Source organism: Dryas octopetala, chromosome 2 (genome assembly GCF_963921425.1).
Source record: "Dryas octopetala chromosome 2, drDryOcto1.1, whole genome shotgun sequence".
Taxonomy (NCBI): Eukaryota; Viridiplantae; Streptophyta; class Magnoliopsida; order Rosales; family Rosaceae; genus Dryas; species Dryas octopetala.
The window spans coordinates 4,622,601-4,643,350 of record NC_141367.1 but is presented as its reverse complement, the minus strand read 5'-3'; the positions used below and the strand labels follow the sequence as shown (position 1 = coordinate 4,643,350).

At 38.5% G+C, this 20,750-nt stretch overlaps 2 protein-coding genes and 2 pseudogenes across 2 annotated transcripts; 3 read left to right on the top strand and 1 right to left on the bottom strand.

Moving 5' to 3' along the window:
- Positions 1-1,148: 1,148 nt before the first annotated feature.
- On the top strand, positions 1,149-3,315 carry LOC147292620 (receptor-like protein EIX1; annotated as a pseudogene).
- A 24-nt stretch (positions 3,316-3,339) lies between these two features.
- Positions 3,340-3,994, top strand: LOC147292619 (receptor-like protein EIX2). Its single transcript, XM_086232470.1, has one exon. The coding sequence runs from the start codon at positions 3,355-3,357 to the stop codon at positions 3,979-3,981; it is 627 nt and encodes a 208-aa protein (XP_086088596.1). The 5' UTR covers positions 3,340-3,354; the 3' UTR covers positions 3,982-3,994.
- A 685-nt stretch (positions 3,995-4,679) lies between these two features.
- Positions 4,680-8,240, bottom strand: LOC147292618 (peptidyl-prolyl cis-trans isomerase FKBP62-like). Its single transcript, XM_086231431.1, has 13 exons — positions 7,786-8,240; positions 7,609-7,695; positions 7,021-7,281; positions 6,843-6,917; positions 6,671-6,751; positions 6,385-6,579; positions 6,202-6,288; positions 5,912-6,087; positions 5,701-5,823; positions 5,460-5,606; positions 5,238-5,365; positions 4,965-5,085; positions 4,680-4,864 (listed from the first exon to the last, which is right to left on the bottom strand). Exons 1-13 carry the CDS (start codon positions 7,976-7,978, stop codon positions 4,811-4,813), a joined length of 1,728 nt encoding a protein of 575 aa, XP_086087557.1. The 5' UTR covers positions 7,979-8,240; the 3' UTR covers positions 4,680-4,810.
- A 10,191-nt stretch (positions 8,241-18,431) lies between these two features.
- Positions 18,432-19,969, top strand: LOC147292617 (heat shock cognate 70 kDa protein-like; annotated as a pseudogene).
- Positions 19,970-20,750: the final 781 nt, after the last annotated feature.

Sequence of the window (20,750 nt, the reverse complement as noted above, 5' to 3'; positions counted from 1 at the left end):
GCTAGCTTGGCGAGCTTAATTGGCAACTTTTTGTTCCATTAAAGATTTTAATTTTTTTTCAAAGTTTTAGAAATCTAAATCTCAAGTAGTGCTTGCTTTTTAATACTTTAAAAAAATAAAAAAGGACTAAAAGTCATTAAATGACACAAAATTTGACTATATTTTCAAATTTTCCGATTTAAAGATTAATTCACACTTGAATGGATGAAATGATATTTCTCTTATATATTTGGTGAGTTTGGGACCGAAGCCCAACAGAACAAAAACACAACCAATTACATCACAAGACGTCAACCTCAAGACCCTATTGCAATCATTTCAATGGATATTGAGGTTGAGTAGAGTAATGACTAAAGATTAATATATGTCTAGAACTTGATCCCTCTAATGTAAAACAAAAATGACTATAAATGTAAATGAATTGTAGATTTTTAAGTGATTATGAATTGATATTAGATCAGCAAATTTTAAAGAATGTGTTAGATCAACATAAACTCCCAATATACAAACACAACAAGTGAGCTAGAGACCCATAAAACACAACCAGTATGACGGTATGGATAAAAGCATATATAAACAAGTGGTTCGATAATGTGGACTAAAAATGTAGTCATCTAGCATTAATTACTCTGCATTATATTTCATCTTAATACTAATTAGAATTGAAAATCATTTACGTACTGCTTAGATTATCTTATAGGTAGGCAATGGTTGCCGGTTGGGTTCTTAATGGGATATGTTGTAGATGCTTTGACAGGGCTTGATGTTGTGGGACAAATTAACTGGAAACTTGATATGCAAGGCAGGCCTCTTTGTGACATTTTTTTTTTTGTCAAGCTCTTTGTGACAGTCATTGCTATAATACTCTTCAGTATGGACAAACTCGGAAAAGAACTTTGTACATTGACGGTGGACTTAGAAAAAGTGATGCATGCTCCTACTTATTTTTCTCTTCTCTTGACGGACATATGTATAATTTAGTCAAGAAATTTGTCTACCCTACCGTAGAGGATGGGTTTAGAAAATGTGAGGCTGCAATAATATGTAGGGCCCCTCCCTAGTGTATATATATATATATATATATATATATAGCACTACTCCTGATGGTTCATTGCCCATACACTTCACCTACTTTATATAAAAACATTATGGTGAGGACCATGAAAGCTGTTTTACTTGTCAGGTTTCTAACTATTGCAACCATTTCGTTTAGTATTGGTTTATGCAATGGAAATCTGAGTGTGACTTGCAAAGAAAGTGAAAAAAAGCACTCATCATGTTGAAGCAAGATCTTCAGGATCCAGCAAACAGACTTTCATCATGGGTTGGGGAAGCGGACTGTTGCAGTTGGACTGGAGTTGTTTGTGATAACTTAACTGGTTACATACGCGAGCTCCACCTTAATAATTCCAAGTCTTTCTTGGATTACTATGCGTCGTTCGGTGGTAAGATAAATGCTTCTCTTCTCAATTTAAGCCATCTCAACTACTTGGACCTCAGTAACAATTATTTTCAAGGAATACAGATCCTAGCTTCCTTGGTTCTCTTAAGAGTTTAAGATATCTTAAACTGTCAGAATCAGGGTTTGAGGGAACAATTCCTCATCAACTGGGAAATCTCTCAAGTCTCCACGACCTGCGTCTCGGTGACCCAGTTGGCGGTTTGAAGGTTGAAAACCTTCAATGGATTTCTGGTCTTTCTCACTTGGAACACATGGACATGAGTTATGTAAATCTTAGCAAAGCATCTGATCATTGGTTGCAAGTAACAAACATGCTCCCCTCTTTGGTAGAGTTGCATATGTCCCACTGTGGACTTGATCACATTGCCCCTCTTCCTATGGTTAATTTTACTTCACTTGTCGTCCTCGATCTTCTTACAACAAATTTGCCTCTTTGATGCCCACTTGGATTTTTAGTCTTAGAAATCTAGTTTATCTTAATCTCAATGATTGTGGTTTCCATGGTCCAATTCCTACTAGTCCACAAAATAACTCGTCTCTGAAGGAAATTGATTTTTCAGTTGTATATCTTTGTGGGTTGATGCATCTTCATCTGTCAACGAACAATTTTTGCGGAAACGTATCAGAAATCTTTGAAAGTTTGTCTGTTTGTAGTTCAAGTCCTCGAATAAAGTCATTGTCATTAGCTCACAATAATCTTTCAGGTCATCTAACAAAGCAGGTAGGAAATTTAAAAAATTTAACCTACCTTGATCTTTCTGGTAATTCAATATCAGGTCTCATTCCAGCGTCCCTAGAAAATCTGTCATGCTTAGAAGAACTAGACATTTCTAGCAATCAGTTTAGTGGAACTCTTCCAGAAACTACTGGTCAACTGGAAATGTTGTCGTTTTTGGATATTTCTGATAATTCATTAGAAGGTGTAGTGTCTGAAGTTCATTTTACTAATCTTACAAGATTGGAGTCCTTGTATGCAAATGGAAACTCGTTGATTCTGAAAACTAGTCGAGACTGGCTTCCTCCTTCTCAACTTCGCTACTTACTCTTAGATAATTGGCACTTGGGGCATGAATTTCCTACCTGGCTTCAGAGACAAAACAAATTAGAGGAGTTAAGTTTAGCCAGTACAGGAATTTCAGATACCATTCCAATTTGGTTTTGGAACTTATCTTTCCATTTACTGTATTTGAATCTCTCAAAACAATCAATTGTATGGGGAGATTCAAAATATAGATGCTGGTCCAGGGTCAACAATTGATCTAAGTTCTAACCAGTTCAACGGTTCATTACCTCTCGTTTCCTCTACATTAGAAACACTAGACCTTTCCAATTCATCATTTTCTGGATTTGTGTTCCACTTCTTTTGTGATCTTACAAATGGATCAAAACAGCTAGAACTCCTTCATCTTGGAAACAATCTTCTCACTGAAAAAATTCCTGATTGTTGGATGAATTGGACAAACTTGGGAGCTGTGAATTTAGAAAACAACAACTTCATTGGGACTATTCCAAGCTCCATGGGATACTTGGCAAACCTTTTATCATTGCACTTGCGCAAGAATCAGTTATCTGGAGAGTTGCCTTCATCCCTGCAGAATTCTATGCAATTGTCTGTTCTTGAGCTTGGTGGGAATGAACTTGTCGGGAACTTACCAACATGGATAGGGAAAAGCCTTTCAAATTTGATGATTCTTGACTTTCGATGGAATAAGCTGCAAGGGGACATTCCTTATGAACTTTGTAATCTCATGTATCTCCAAATCCTGGACCTTGCATATAACAATCTCTCAGGGACAATTCCAAAGTGCTTCCATAACTTCAGTGCCATGGCCACCTTGTCAAAATCAGATGATAACAATATTTTATATGTATATTCGCCTGATGTGGTGTACATGGAGAATGCGATCTTAGTGACAAAAGGGAGAGAAGTGGAGTATAGCAGAATGCTCCGTTTGGTAACAAGCATTGATCTTTCAAACAACATCATATTTGGGGAGATCCCTGAGGAGCTGACCAGCCTTATTGGCTTGCAAACTTTGAATTCATCAAAGAATCTTTTGGCTGGAAGAATCCCTTCAAAGATTGGTAATATGAGAGGGTTAGAATCTCTTGATGTGTCAATGAATCGACTTTCTGGTGAAATTCCTCCAAGCTTGGCGAGTTTGACATTTCTTAGTCACTTGAACTTGTCCTACAACAATTTGACAGGTCACATTCCAGAAAGCACTCAACTTCAGAGCTTTGATCAGTTTAGTTTTGTTGGCAATAAACTTTGCGGACCCCCACTGAAGCAGACTTGTAGTGCAAATAAGGTGATACCACCAACAATTGGCCAATACAGAGAATATCATTTACTTGAAGACAAGTGGTTCTACATGAGCTTGGGACTAGGATTTGCATTCGGTTTTTGGAGTATACTTGGTTCGTTGCTAGTAAACTTGCCATGGAGCGTTGCTCTTTCACGAATCCTTAATAACATAGTACGTAAACTCTATGCTGTAATTGTTGAATATATTTAGCTACTTCTGCATACAGAGTGGGCTTGTTCAGTTTGGCTTGCTAAAAGGAAATGTCGTTGTATGATATTGTACCAAAGGTTACCCTTTTGTTATAGTTTTTTTACTGTTTTAAAAGAAATAATACCAGAAGTGTATGGAACATGCATCAAATATTACATCAACAAGTGCTTTTTTAAATCCGTTATAGCAATGCTTCCGTTAAAAAACATGCATTTCTCTTTACCCTTCTATGGGTAAAGAATACTAGCTTGATCACTAGAAAGAAGAAAGGAAGGACAAAAATTATTATTAAAGCTTTTGAACCCTGTTAAGAGTTCTCGAGATTAATGGCATATGGTGGTACAACCATTAGCAGAGTGGATATAATAAGTTTATAATCATCTTCAAACTCTAGTATGTCTTACTTCAAAATCTAGTTTGAAAAATTACTTCTCTGCCAACAGAGAAATAAATGATAACCAGAAGCAATTGTAATTGATAGTTTGCTTCTGTTTATTCTTCAGTAGTTGGGTTGATTGGTTTGTTGTTCCCCCTTGTAGCTGCCGAGGTTCTTTGAGGGTTTGTTGTCAAATATTTCATTTGTTCATATTTGATATCATGAGTTGTTCATAACTGATGCATCAGTTAATATCAAAAGCAACGATGCTGGATTCATGATGCTCAACAAAATTGACAAAATAACAAACTGTCTAACATCGTGCCAGCAATTTTTATGTTATTGAATCAAAATGTTTGTTCCTTGTACAAGAAATCTGACGTTTGCATTCATTTTCAACAACACACAACCTCAAGAAATTTCAATTACATATAGAAGAGAAAAGAAGGATGTTTATGCCTTGCTATCAATGGTCATCGGCACCGGGTCTTGTTCGGCTGCTGCATTCTGCAAGTCCATAGCAAATAACCCACACAACACACAAAGCAATAAGTAAAGGTACAACTCCAAATACAAGAGTTCCAAACATGTCAATCAGTCAACTTACAGTTGATTTCACTTGCTCAAATTTGTTCATTTTTGCAAATATGTTGCCATAAAACTGCGCATCCTTCTTGTTGTACTCTCTGACTTTCTCCTTCAAAACCTTGTATTCCAGTTTCACATCCCTGATAACACACCCAAATCCCAGATAAATTCAGTAAATAAAGCTCAGATAGCACTTCCATGGACTCTGAATGAAATGACAAGAATGACAAAAAAAAAAAAAAAAAAACATAAAAAAAGCTCTCTATATAATGTCAGTTCATGGTGAACAGACCTGTTGTCTGGGTCTATCTCAAGGGCCTTCTTGATATCCAGCTCTGCTAGGTCCAAATCCACAAGTTGGATATAGGCTTGTGCCCTCCTGTACAAAGCTTTCACATTCCGGTTGTCAAGTTCCAAAACCTGCACACAACTCTCACACATTGGGATTTTAGGAGAGCAGGTAAAAATCAACCTTTACTAGTGATCACATATGCGCCATATCAGCAAAGCATACCTTTGTACATAGCTTCTCAGCCTGCTTGTAGTCTTTAAGTTTGAGCTTGCATGCAGCATCATTCAGATTGCAGGTAATTTTGAGCAACTTTGCCTGCTGCTTCTCCTCATCGCTGAAAGTAGAGTCATATTCAATAAACCTCACAGCCTATCACCAAAATGAACGGTTTTGTGAGGTGGGTCTAAATGACAAACTAGGCATCATCTGACTCTAAACCAGAGAACAAGACCACTAAATCTACCTTTTCATATCTCTTTGAGGCTCTTTCGTATTTACCAGCCTTAAAGAGCACATTCCCTTCTTCCTTCTTCTTCCCTGCAGCTTCAATCTTCTCTTGTGTGTTCATGTCCCAAGATTCCTTCTCCTGCAGCCAGTAAAGTAAGTTCCGTCCAACTTTTCACATTCAACTCCCAAGTTCCAACTTGTGTCTAGGAAACACATATCATACTCACCTTGACGAAGGAGACCAGCTCCACCTCATAATACACAGTTGAATTTGCAGGAACAACAGCCAATTCTTGTGCAGATTCAGTTGACCCAAAAGCATATTCTGGTTGAATGGTCAGCAGAGCCACTTCCCCTTTCTTCATGTTCTTCACAGCTCTATCAAGTCCATCAATAACTTGCTCTGCGCAACAACTCCATTGTAAGCTATTTATATTCAAACTTTCAACTCAAAATAGTCTCTGAAACCAAGGTTCTAGAAAAGTCATCAAGTTACAACACTGTTACTGTCACTTACCTTCATCTGTCTTGAATTCAAATGGCGCATCATCATGACCCTTCTTGGTGAATATTGTGCCATCATGCAACTTCCCAACAATTTTCACTGGCAGAGGCAAGAACAAATACGAAGACTTTAAGCATTACAAACATTTAGGAATCTAATATAATACAAAAAATTTTACTGTATTCTTCATGTTACCTTGAACTACGGCCCCATCATTTGGGCGCTCATACCCTTCTCCCTCCTTCAAGGTCTTTTTCAGGACCTTTTTGTCCTTGGTAACATCAGAAACTGTCTTCCACGAGACCAACTCAAGTGTTATCCCAAGGGTTGCATTTGGGGGCACTGCACCTTCATCTCCCACAGCAGGTCTGCCCGTCTCACCAAATCCATCTATCAAAGTTATAGCTGTTAAGATTTTGCCCAAGAAACAAAAACCAACGAAGAAGACAAATAAAGAAGCGTAGAAGTAAATAATACTCACATTGTGGCTTTACAGTCAATAGGACCTTTTCACCTTTCTTCATTGTTTTCATAGCTTTTGATAAAGCAGGACAGAAATAGCCTGCAGGCAGAGAAAAAACACATTTTGATTATTCAAAGAAATAATTCAGGCAAGGCAAGGAATCATATCAATGAAAGGCAACAAAACAAACCATCTTGGACAGTAAACTCCACCCCATCAGATTTTGAAACAAGGGTCCCATCTTCAAGCCGAGCCTCATACTTAACTGAGATGACAACAAAGAATTGTATAAGAACCCAACGATTCAATTCAAAACACCAATTTTGTATCTATTACAAAAGAAGAAACAGTGGATAGACAATTAATACCAAGTACTTCATCAAGGTCTTTTGGGTTGTCCCATTTTTCTCCTTCAGTGAGAATTTTCTTTATGACTCCACCGTCCTTGCATATGTCCTTGACACTCGTCCAGGAGAGCAGTTCCACATCAAACTGAAGTGTGGCATTGGGAGGAATGGTAGGAGGAGATCCTGACTCGCCATAAGCCAATTCAGGTGGTATGGTGAAGATCGCATTTTCACCCTTCTTCATGGTTTTGATACCTTCATCCCATCCCTTGATCACTTGTCCTGCAATCAATCAACCATTCATGTAACTCAAAACCCAAAAGCAATCAATTCTGACCCAAGAAAAGGTTCACTATTTTGACCAAACTGAAAACAAGCAATCCCTTGATCACTTGTCCTGCAGTTAACAAACATTGATGTCACCCAAAAAATGAATTGTGACCCAAGAAAAGGCTCGCAATTGTGTGGCATGTGGGAGTTTCAAACTTTCAGGTTGTTTTCTCAGTTTTTAGCACAAATTTGGTTTCATATGTACAGATTGAAGTACGCAATAACAAACTTAACCATATTGATCTTGACTCTTGAGAAGAAGGCAAATGAATCAATCACCTTGTCCGAGATTGAACTTGAAAGGAGTGCTCCGATCACGGCTTGAATCGAACTTTGTTCCATCTAGCAAAGTCCCAGTGTAATGAACTGCAAAACCAACACCAACCCATCAGCACCAACAGCCTCAAAAGCCCATTACACCAAAACCAAACACCAATCGTTAAACCATATGCATACCTTCAACTTCGTCGCCGGAATCCGGAGTATCCCACCCTTCACCTTCTTTGACGAGCTTCTTCTTGAGCCCGTTCTTGCCAATCTCCTTCTCCTCACCGACCTTGAGAGTTGGGGCAACTGGGTCGTCCTCGGGAAGGTCCAAGTCGTTTTCGTCGAGGTTTCCGGCGTTCGCGAAATCAAAGTCGTCGTCCATGGCGGATTCTGAAGCAAATTTGAAAAGGGTGTTTGTTGTTTGAGAAGAAAGTGCGAGGAACAGAGCAATTCAGAATGCAGAGAGCTTTCTGTTGTTGCAGAAGAGAGAGCGTGAGAATGGGTTTTATAATGGAATGGAAGAAGAGAGAGCGAGAGAAGAGTGTGGGTGTGGTTGTGGAGTCTAGAGAGTTCTATAAGGTGAGAGAGTCGGGATGGTTCCAGAAATCTCTCCATTTTTGACATCTTCAATGTTTAAAACTACTTTTTCCTCACTTCGGGTTCGTACCGCTCCGGCATCAAGTCATTTTGATTGTACATATAAATATATATTTTTTAAAAGCGAAGAATTTAAAAAAATGACACCTACTTCGAAGTTAATCCTATTTTAAAACCGTTTGTATTAATATATAATATATATTTAAAGTTTTTGTCATTATCGTCAATAACGTTACATTTTTTATCCAAATGAAGAATAATTTGGTTATTTCATATTAAATAAAATTTCTATCTTAATAAATATTAAAACTCAAAAATTACAAAGATTAGTACTAAACATAAATTAAAATATTTAAAATTAATTTTTTTAAAATTACAAAAAATTAAAACTAAACAATTAAATTAACAGTTAATTACAAAAAAATCCAGTTTTAGAGTCCTTTATACCAAAAAACCTACCTAAAAAATTGAATGACAAATAAGTCCACTTTTTTGTACAAATAAGTCAACGTTATGTTTTTTTCATGATTTTCTTTTAAAAAAAAAAACTAAACAAATTGCCACAGTAATAATGATTACTACTGTCAAACAGTAATAATTAATAATGTATTTTTACAATTTAAATAGTTAATGTTCTGCAGTAACAATGAATGTCAAACAATAATAGTTAATAATTTTTTTTTTTTACAATTTAAATAATTACTGTTAGACAGTAACAATTCTTAAAGGTACTGTAATGCGCTACAGTAGTACTTTATTTTTAAAAAGTGGGCCGAAAATTGGGCTTCAGCATTTGGGTTTTTAAAAAAATACTTTTGTCCAAATGGACTTATTAAAAAAAACCTTAAACTAAACAACATTAAAACTAAAAATATTAAAATTGAAATAAAAAATAAAAAAGATTAAATTAAAAACAAAAACAAAAAGGATTAAAACTAAAAAAGAAAAGAAAAAAGAACAGGAGATCAATCTCTCTCTCTCTTCACTATACCCACCGCCGGAGCGGTGAGGGGGTCACTGGTCTCTAGGAAGTGGTGGAGTAGGCTAGGTGGGGAGAGGGTGGGACAAGGCTGTGGGGTAGGAAACGCCCAATTTCTCGGGCTCTACGTGTCAAATGGGTGGATTGGGAACATCTAGGCGGCGGCGATTGTGAGATTCGTGCCGAAGCTAGATGAAGTACTTGTGCTTGAGGAAGGTGAAGATCGCGAGGGCCGATCTGGTGATGATTCTGTAGGGCTGTGAAGAGCTTGAGGTTCTGGATGTGAGGCATTGTCGTGGTTTCGATGAGGAGATTATGATGCTTGCTCGTTGTATTCCCAAGTTTCAGTGCGGGGGTTCGAGAGGCGGCGCCGGAGGTTGTGATTGAGCTTGAAGATGACGATTTTGATGAGTGAGAGAGAGACTAGGTGGGGAAGGGAGAGGTGGTGTGATAGGTACCTGGTTATTTGGGCTTTAGGATGGGTCATGGTTATATTAGTCTTGGGCTTATGGCAGGGTAATTCAGTAAGATGGCTTCAGAGTATGTGAATTCTAGAAAGGTCTTCCTTGCCAGCTGTCTTGCTCACGTTATTAGTATTGTTAAGCCTTAGTAGTTGCTTTTTCCTTTTGGACAAGTTTCTTTTCTTTATATGTATTGCAGTATCACAATTGTAAGGCAGACTTAGATGAAATGATATTTTCTTTTGTGGTGATGACCAGTTAAATCATCTTTTTCGTCTTTTTCTTCTTTTCTTGCTATTTTTCTTATCTGCTCAACTCAGGGTGCCACCATAGGTATCAGAGCCAGTACCTGCATATGGGTCCTAAATCAAAAAATTAAGGGCTTCTTGACTCCACGTCCACCGATGTCGACCTCTCAAATGCCCTTATGGAGTCCAAATTCAATGAGATCCACACTGCCATCTCATCCTTGACTAGCCAGCAAGATGATTTCAAGGCCACTGTTTGTAGTGAGTTTCTTACTTTTCAAAAAACTCTTTTGGAGGAATTTGGGAAGCTCCAGATTGGTCCTCACCCTTCTATTCCACCAGATTTCACTGTTTCCCGTCCTCCACCTTCCACTCCACCAGATCTCACTGTTTCCCTTCCTATTTTTGGTCCTCTTCCACCGACCCATCCCCTCCTTTCCCAGCTTCCTCCTTCCTCAGGTCCCACTGCCACCCCTATCGGGTTGGGTTTTTTTTCCACCGACTCGTCGCCTAGCCGTCCTTCAAGTTTGCCTTCCGCTGGGCCTCCTTCCCTTTCCATCTACATACCCACCCCGTCCCACCCATATTCCCCACCTTTCCCCCATAACCACCAGTACAACCCATCACCAACCCCTTCCCCATACCCTTCTCCAAGCCACACCAACCAATACAACCCACCACTTCCTCCCACCTCTCTTCCTCTGGCCACTTTTCCTCCCCCGCCTCACAACTCCATGCGACCATTAAAGCTCGAATTGCCCCGTTTCTCAGGGGATGACCTGCTGGCTTGGGTCTCTAATGCTGACCGTTTCTTTAAGTTTCACAATGTTTTGGAGGATCAAAAGGTGTCGATTGCTTCCCTCCACCTTGATGGGGATGCTTTAGCCTGGCTGAATTGGTATGAGGCCCGCTTTCCTAGTCCGTGTTGGACCACTTTCACTGCTATGCTCTATCAGCGTTTTGGAGTGCCTGATTTCTTAGATCTTAACGCTGCTGTGGCCAAGCTCACTCAAACGGGCACTGTGGATGAGTACGTTATGGCGTTTCTCCGCCTATCTTGTCGTGCACCGTCTTGGTCTGATGAACTTCTCCTCGGCTGTTTTGTTGGTGGCCTTAAAGACGAGTTACGCCATGAGGTACGCTCTTTCCGGCCCACTACTTTGCAATCTGCCTTTGAGTTGGCCCGTATCCAAGAGGCCAAACTCTTGGCCCAATCTATTGGTCGGCGTTCTCTCCCACGGGGGTCCACTGATTTCGCTCTTCGGCCCGCTACTGGTCCCTATTTTCCACCTTCGAATCTTCGGCCTATTGTCACTATGCCCCCATCGCCACGGGCGCCTGCCCCCCCAGCTCCACACCGACCACAACCGCCTCCATCTGCTACTAATCAAATACGACGCCTTACTTCAGCAGAGGTTCAGGATCGTCGTGCTCGAAACCTTTGCTTCAATTGTGATGCTCCCTTCCGTCCAGGCCATCGTTGCAGTAATCGACCTCAACTCCTCTTAATTGAATGTGACAGTGAGGAGCTTGAGGAGGAGGTATTCCATGATGCAGGGGATGTGGTGCCTGACTCACCGCCAGATACCATTCTTCCCACTGACCCAGTGATTCAGGTGCTGAATGGGGAAACACTATGCGTTTGTTGGGTACCGTACAGGGTATTCCAATCAGTATTTTAATTGATTCTGGGGTTATTCATAATTTTCTGAACCCAGTCATTGCCAAGAAATTGGGTTTTACAATTCATTGATGGGGCTTTGCAAGTTTTGGTGGCTGATGGCGTGCGACTTTCTACCAGGGGTAAGATTTTGAACGTTCCATTTTCTGTTCAAAATTATCAATTCCAGGTCGATTTCTTTGTTTTGGCAGTGGCAGGTTGTGATGTCATTTTAGGTGCTTCTTGGTTGGTTACTCTGGGTGAAATACTCTGGAACTTTGATACATTAACTATGCGTTTCCTTCACCATGGCAACCAGTGCCAATTATTTGGGGTTAATATGCTACAACTGAAGTGGTTCAAGTGCATTCGATGAGTCGTTCGTTGAAGTGTGAGAAAATGGGTTTTATGGCCCAATTAATGTTAGTTGGTGATGTTTCTACATCAGCCGTGGGCACTGCAGATCCTTTCATTTTGTCTCTGTTACAACAAAATCAGGATGTTTTTTAAGTTCCTTCTTCACTACCCCCGCAACGGTTGCAGGATCATCGCATTCCATTAGTTCCCAATACCCTTCCAATTAATGTTCGCCCCTATAGGTATCCTTATTTTCAGAAAACCGAGATTGAGAAGATTGTGCAAGAAATGCTTGATAGTGGGGCAATCCGACCAAGTTCTAGCCCGTATTCCTCTCCAGTTTTGTTAGTCCGAAAAAAAGATGGAAGTTGGCGAATGTGTGTGGATTATCGTGCTTTGAACGCTGTCACTATCAAGGACCGCTTTCCTATCCCGGTCATTGATGAGCTTATTGATGAGCTTCATGGCGCTGCAGTGTTTTCCAAATTGGATTTGCGGTCGGGATATCACCAAATACGAATGCACGAGCCGGACATTAAGAAAACAGCATTTCGCACTCATGACGGCCATTATGAATTTTTAGTTATGCCATTTGGCTTAACTAATGCTCCGTCAACATTTTAGTCACTTATGAATGACGTTTTCAGGCCCCTCTTGCGCCGCTTTGTTTCAGTGTTTTTCGACGACATTTTGGTCTACAGCCGCTCTATGTCTGATCATTTGCACCACTTCTCTGAGGTCTTCTCTCTTTTGCGCCACCATAGCTTGAAGGTCAAGCGCAGCAAGTGCATATTTGGTTCTGATTCTGTTGAGTATTTAGGTCATATCATATCTGCCCTTGGAGTGGCAGTGGATCCTTCTAAGATCGAAAGTATTCGTAACTGGCCCAAACCCACCACTCTCAAAGGACTTCGTGGTTTCTTGGGCTTATCAGGCTACTACCGCAAATTTGTGAAAAATTATGGTTTGCTTTCCAGGCCTTTGACTAATATGTTGAAGCGGGGCCAATTCTGTTGGTCATTAGACTCTGAACAATCTTTTGACAAGCTCAAACATGCTCTCACCCATACCCCTGTCTTGGCCCTTCCTGATTTCTCCAAGCCTTTTGCAGTAGAGTGTGACGCTTCAGGCAGTGGAATTGGGGCTGTTCTTACGCAGGATGGGCATCCCATTGCTTACTTAAGCAAGGCATTGTCTGGTAAAAATTTATCTCTCTCGGTATATGATAAGGAAATGATGGCGGTAGTGTTTGCCGTGCAGAAGTGGAGACCCTATTTGCTGGGTCAGAAATTCAAAATCATTACAGACCACAAGGCTATCAGTTATTTTTTGAATCAAAGGATTTCCACCTCTCATCAGCAGAAATGGTTACTTAAACTCTTGAGGTACAATTACACAGTGAAGTATCGAGCTGGTCCTCAAAATAAAGTACCAGATGCTCTCTCGCACCAAACTGAGCTTCTTTCTTTAATGGGTCTCTCCACCCCTATTTTCGATGGCATTCAAGAAATTCAACGCCTATGCTCACAGGATGTTGAATGCAGCAAGGTGATGGCTGATTTGCATATGGGTTTGCCAACAAAACACGGATTTACTCTGCAAAATGATCTATTGTATTACAAAGGTCGAATATTCGTTCCCCCTTCAGAATGGCGGCACAAATTATTAGCAGAGTTTCATTCTTCTTCAACTGCAGGGCATTCAGGTTTCTTGCGAACTTACAAGCGTCTCACCCGCAACTTCTTGTGGCCTGGTATTAAGAAAGCAGTAAAGACCTTCGTGGCTGAATGCTCTACTTGCCAACAGCAGAACTATGAGGCCATTAATCCTCCTGGGTTATTGAATCCATTACCAATACCTGAGGGCGCATGGATGGATATTTCCTTGGATTTTATAGTCGGGCTCCCTCTCTCAGCTGCAAAAACTGTAATCTTGGTTGTTGTGGATAGGCTCACCAAATATGCGCATTTCATTCCTTTGCACCACCCGTTTACTGCAACTCAAGTAGCCGATTTGTTTGTCAAGGAAATTTTCCGCCTCCATGGCATGCCTTGATCAATAGTAAGTGATCGGGATCCGGTTTTTCTTAGCTCCTTCTGGGACTCCTTCTTCAAGCTACAAGGCACCAAACTCTGTAAAAGCTCTGCTTATCATCCGCAGACTGATGGCCAGACAGAGGTTCTTAATCGGACTCTTGAACATTATTTAAGATGCTTTGCAGGTGAGAAACCATCTGGTTGGGTTAAGTTTCTTCCATGGGCAGAATGGTGGTACAACACCACCTTCCAATCAGCAATCAAAATGACGCCTTTCCAGGCCTTGTACGGGTACGCCCCTCCGACTATCAGTGCTTATCTACCTGGTACCACTAATGTTGCATTGGTTGATTCTGCGCTTCGCAATCGAGACCAGGTTTTAGATCTTCTCAAGACTAATTTACAGGTTGCTCAAACTCGCATGAAAGCCTATGCTGATAAGAGGCGTACTGAGAGAACCTTTGAACTTGGGGATTGGGTGTACTTGCGCTTGCAACCATATCGGCAGCAGACTGTCAGTTTGTGTCATTGCCATAAGTTGTCGCCACGCTATTACAGTCCATACCAGGTCCTTGAGAAGATTGGTACAGTTGCTTACAAGCTTGCGTTGCCACCCCAATCCAAAGTGCATCCTGTTTTTCATGTTTCTTTGCTTAAAAAGAAAGTGGGTTCAACTCCTGTCGTTTCTACCATTTTACCTCCACTCTCAGACATAGGCATGACTCAGTGGGTTCCAGAGAAAATTCTGCAACGAGGCCTTGTTAAGCGTCAAAACTTACCTGTTGTTCGTCTACTTATCAAATGGACAGGCCTCCCAGATGATGATGCAACATGGGAAGATGCAGATGACATTCGTGTCCGCTTTCCCCAGTTCTCTTTGGCCTGAGGACATGCCATGTTTCAGGCGGGGGGTAATTGATAGGTACCTAGTTATTTGGGCTTTAGGATGGGTCATGGTTATATTAGTCTTGGGCTTATGGCAGGGTAATTCAGTAAGATGGCTTCAGAGTATGTGAATTCTAGAAAGGTCTTCCTTGCCAGCTGTCTTGCTCACGTTATTAGTATTGTTAAGCCTTAGTAGTTGCTTTTTCCTTTTGGGCAAGTTTCTTTTCTTTATATGTATTGCAGTATCACAATTGTAAGGCAGACTTGGATGAAATGATATGTTCTTTTGTGGTGATGACCAGTTAAATCATCTTTTTCGTCTTTTTCTTCTTTTCTTGCTATTTTTCTTATCTGCTCAACTCAGGGTGCCACCATGGTGGCCGGAGTGGGTTGGGTGGGGCAAGCTAGGTAGGGGAAGGGGGTGCTGGGTTTTTTATGTATTTTTTAGTTTTTTTTATTTACTTCTTTCTTTTTAAAATATATATAGGTGCATTGTCAATTTTGCCCCCTAAAAATAGGTCACATGTGTGACATGTGGTCTATTTTTAACGGAAAATGTAACGATGTTGATGAATTGTTCCACAATAAAAAATTCTAAATATGTGTCATGCACTAATATAAACTCAAACTAGTGTTCTAAAATAAGATTGACCCTAAAGTACGTATCTTTTTTGAAAATTTTTCCATTTCTAAAATATAAAAACCCCCTCCCCTCCGACTGAGTCATTCGGTTGTCCATCGATAACGAGGGCTGCCTTCAAATTATAAAAAGTTCAAAGAAAAGATTTAAAAATAAATACTTTGCATTAATTGCCAATTTTTTTTTTTGTGTGTTGTTAAGAAATATTCTTATCAACTTTAGATTTTTTTTATCGAATAATTGAAACTTTTACTATTTTATCCCTTGTTAAATAAATTATCTTTCTTTAATAATTTAAATACCTAATTTTTTTTTTTAATATTTTTGAAAATTTCATCACAAAACTTTCTAGCCAAGGAATGAAATTTCGAAAATTTAATCATATACCATTATTTTTTGTAATTGTTTCAGTGAAATTTCGCTTAAATTCCATCCAAAATTTTGAACACGAATCAGGCACGTTTTTGTAAAATTTCTCCAAATTTCGTCGAAATTTCACTGTGACTAACACTCCCATCACAGCCACATTTTCCATTTTCATCTCTCAAATTTATATCTCTCTCTTTCTTCTCTCTATAATTTCAGTGGGCTTCGACGACAGGAGGTGAGAAAAAGAGAGAGAGAGAGAGAGAGAGAGAGAGAGAGAAAGAGAAAGAGAGAGAGATGAGATATGTGTGGCTGGAAGAAAGAAATGAGGTTGGGGGAGAGAGAGAGAGAGAGAGAGAGAGATGTGGTTGGGGAGAGAGAGATGATGTGACGCCTCGAAACTCAGGCCCGCCACAGCGGCACCTACCTTGAGAGCACCCGAGACTATAACACCCAAACCTTAAATGTTACACTCCCACATACTTTCAAGATAAATAAGCCTGAGTTTTAAAAACAAAATACTAGGTTAAATTAGAATATAAATTACAGAGATGAATAAATAAATCAAATATTTTGATTTTAAATCAACCCCAAAGATTACATAAATAAATAGTAATCTTGTACAACTGCTTTTTCAAACATTAATGAGCTGAAATAAATACAAAACTCTTTACAAAATAAAAGAGAAAACCTGTAATAACCCGGAAATTCTATTTTACAAAATACGTTAGATTATTACAAGCTTGGAAATTGCCCAATTATATCTTAGAACCTTTAAAAAATTATGACAATTTTAAGTTCATTTGCATGCATTTTCTACCATATAGTTTAGAAGCTTAATTTGGTAAATTACTAAAATACCCTTGTTTGAATATTTATTATTTGTTTTGGTATATGTGTGACATTATCAATTTTAGTATCTGTATGACAGTATTTGTTTAGGTTTTTACATATACTGATTTTCAGTATCTGTCACACAATTATTGATTTTGAATCAGCAACTGTCACACATTGTCTAATACGTTACACGTTGCTGCAAGTAAAAAGAGGAGAAATGGAAAAAAAAAAAAAAAGTTACACGTTGTAGGTAAAAAAGGAGAAAGGAAAAAAGAATACTTTGGACATGTGTCGGATTCTGGTTAGTTGTTGACCTTTTTGTAATTTTCAAAATTAGGATATATTGCTGACATTATTGATGGGTAAGCATTGATTGACCTTTTTGTAATTTATTGAAATTTTCATACGTTAGTGGCAGTGATTGTAATTTGTAGTTTTTGTTATGTCATCTTTTGTAAAATGCATAATTTCATTTATTACAAATAGGTCAATAGTGACTATTTTAGAATTTAAGAAAATGTTTATTGGCCTATTTGTAATTTTGAAATGTTTTGTTAACTTATTTGTAATTAGCCCTATAAATAAAAGAAGTATCTTGCAACAAAAGAATAAATACTTAGCTAACAAAAGGCCAACATTGTAACAATTCAATATTTAGGTCTAACATAATTAGTAAATTACTATGTTTAATTAAGAAGACCACACCAAGAATGTAATTTGACCAAAATTAAAATGGTGTAAAGTGTAATTAATACTTTCCTATGAAAACTAGGAGACTTGGGGTAGACCTAGGTCATACGAAAACCTATATATACCAGGCTTACTGGCTCAATCAGTAGGTAAAAAAGACTGATTCTCTCTTTCTTCTCGAGAGAAATCATCCCAACTCTTAAATTTTGTTTGGGGAATCAGAGAAAGGGGAAGAAAGGTGCTGGTTTACTCTGCCTTAGATAGTTTCTCTTCTTCTTCATATTAAAGGTAAGACCTTTTTCATATCTTTTTTTCTTTGATGGTTTTGTTTGGCTACTTTTTTTTTTATAATGATTCAAGGTTTAGTCCTTTGAATCTCTTTCCCTTTTTTAATTAATCATTATTTTTTGAATTTGCATAAACCACCACTGAATTTGGGCTGCTTTAGATACATAGAGCATCTCCAAATCGTTAAGATGTTGTATAGGTTGCTGTGTTCTACTGGGTAGAAGTGTATAACTAAAACCTCAAACAAATTGATGAACACTTGAAATCTCAAGCAAATTCATGATCATGTGGCTGCTGCGCTGGTTTTTTATTTAAGTTTAATCATGGGACGTGTATTTCAAACATAAAGGTATTTGACTTTGGCTACCTTTTCTGGATGTTTCATTGTTTTTTATTTATCTTCTTTGGAAGAGAGGATTTGTTTCATTGTTATTAATTAGTATTACGACGAATAATTCTATTTTAATTCATCTAAAACAAAAGGTATTGATTCCGTTCGAAATACAATCAAAACTTGAAAATAATTCCATGACTGCTTTCTTCTTTTTCTCATGCTATTTTCATTTGATTATTTAATTAGTTTGTGAGTTTGAAAAACAAAATAATGAACCCACTCGGACTGAATTCCTATTCCCATTGAACTTCAATGCACTTGTCAGAAATTAAAAGGCAGAGCCAGAGACACTCACCCAAGCAATCTTCACAATTTTTCTTCTTGTTTTATATGATCTTCTTCTAGCTTTTGAGTTGAGAATGATTGGAAAGGAAGACGATGCAATTGGCATTAGGTGATGCGGCATTTAACCAGGTCATCAGAAACCCCGCCAACTCCATCTTTGCTACGTTTTTCTTTTCATCTCACGCTTTCATTCTTCTAATTCCTTTTGTGTTTGTTAATTTCCCAATATTGATTTTGTTAGTTAATTAGCTATATATTGCAAGTGTAACTTATATTTCTAGATTTGGCTTCTATTACAGATGCAAAACGGTTAATTGGTAGGAGATTTAGTGACACTTGTGTTCAAAGAGATGTGAAGCTCTGGCCATTTAAGGTGATTGAAGGTCCTGGGGATAAGCCCATGATTGTGGTTACCCACTGTGAAGCCTATATCGGATCAACTGTGAAGAATGCTGTTATCACTGTCCCTGCTTACTTCAATGATTCACAACGTCAGGCTACCAAAAATGCTGGTGCCATTGCTGGCCTAAATGTCATGCAAATTATCAACGAACCAACTTCCGCAGCCATTGCTTATGGCATTGTCAAGAAGGCCAGTAGGTACAGCAAGAGAAATGTGCTGGTATTTGATTTGGGTGGTGGGACTTTAGATGTGTCACTGCTTACCATAAGTTCTGGTGTGTTTGAAGTGAAGGCCACGGCTGGAGACACTCACCTTGGTGTTGAAGACTTTGATAACAGAATGGTGAATTACTGTATTGAGCAATTCAAGAGGAAAGATAGATAAATTAACTTGTGGACATTAGTGAAAACTCCAGAGCTCTTAGGCGGTTAAGAAATGAGTGTGAGAAGGCAAAGAGGAGACTTTCATGTGCCCTTAAAACTGAATTTGAACTTGACGGTTTGCATCAAGGAATTGATTTCTACATGACTTTTAGCCGTGCCAAATTTGAACAACTGAACATGGATTTCTTCAACAAGTGTATGGAGCCTCTGCACTAGTGTTTGAAGGATGCTAACATCGATATAAGCAGTGTGAATGATGTTGTTCTTGCTGGTGGGTCATCTAGAATTCCCAAGGTGCAAGAGCTATTGAAGGATGTGTTCAAAGGGAAGGAGTTGTGCATCGGCATTAATCCGGATGAGGCTGTGGCATATGGTGCCGCTGTTCAAACTGCAGTCTTGAGTGGGATTGAACATGAGAACCTTCAAGACTTCTTCTCTCTCTTAGATGTCACCCCAATCTCGCTTGGAGTATTGACTAAAGAGGAGAGTCTCATGTGTGTTGTGATCCCAAGAAACACCAGAATTCCCACCACGAGGAAAAGGTCTATGACAACTCTCTACCACAACCAAAGTTCCATCTACTTACCCATTTATGAGGGTGAAAGTTCATGTGCATTAGATAATAATTTATTGGGTGAATTCACCATCTATGACGTTCCTCCTGCTCCCATTAATGGTGTTCCTTGTTATGATATTTATTTTGATATTGATGCTAATGGTATCTTAACTGTCTCCGCTGTGGATGCGGCCACGGGTAAAAACCACGGGTCTACAATCATCAGTAAAAGAATAAAGTTAGCAGCAGGGTCATCCTCTCAAGGGTCTACAATCATCAGTAAAAGAATTAAGTTAGCGGCAGGGTGATCCTCTCAAGGGTCTACAATCATCAGTAAAAGAATTAAGTCAGAAGCAAAGAGGAATTTAACTCAGTCGGAAGTTATCTATCTTGATTAACATGAGAGAAAAGGATTAATTTCACCCTCTCTCTGGTAAAATAAGAAAACTGAGTGTGTATAAATATATGTTTCTTACAATCTTTGTCAAGAGTTGACAACTTTCCCCCCCCCCCCCCCCCCCCCCCCCTTCCTTTTATTGGTTTATTCTTGATGTTTGCAGTGCAGTCTCATCCAAAGGAAGCTTTTGTGGAATGCAATTTTACCAAATCAAGAAACTTACAATTTATGATGCAAGAATGATAGAAAAAAACATATATTATTGTGATGACTTGAGTTGATGTGTAAATACAAAGCACCCTTATGTTTAGTTATCATTTGTATTGCAAAAAAGGTAGTGTTCATATAAGAAAAAGTATTAGATATAATGGAAAAACATCTTGCACACACAGCAAAATGTATGAAAATGTTAGTTTTATTTTATTTTTAATAATTTTCTTATCTGAAATTAAATTTTTTTTTTTTAGAATGTTATTTTGAATTGAACTTTAGATTCAAAGCATACATAATTTGATGACCATAAAAGTAAATTAGGAACATGCAAATCTCAACATATACATAAAAGAGAAAATATGACAATGTTTTTAATTTCAATATTGCATTGACTTCAAACATTCAGTTATTAGCAATAAAAAAATAAAAAAACATTCACATCAATTTAACTTAAGAATAAAAAATATATATATATATAT

What these genes read in the sequence shown, in the direction of transcription:
- LOC147292619 (XM_086232470.1), top strand. Translation starts at nt 3,355, where the DNA reads ATGGAGAATGCGATCTTAGTGACAAAAGGGAGAGAAGTGGAGTATAGC.
- LOC147292618 (XM_086231431.1), bottom strand. Translation starts at nt 7,978, where the DNA reads ATGGACGACGACTTTGATTTCGCGAACGCCGGAAACCTCGACGAAAAC. An exon ending in CTGAGAAGCTATGTACAAAG is followed by an intron (nt 5,366 to 5,459) that starts GTATGCTTTGCT and finishes AGTTGTGTGCAG; the next exon opens with GTTTTGGAACTTGACAACCG. An exon ending in TTGAGCAAGTGAAATCAACT is followed by an intron (nt 4,865 to 4,964) that starts GTAAGTTGACTG and finishes ATGGACTTGCAG; the next exon opens with AATGCAGCAGCCGAACAAGA.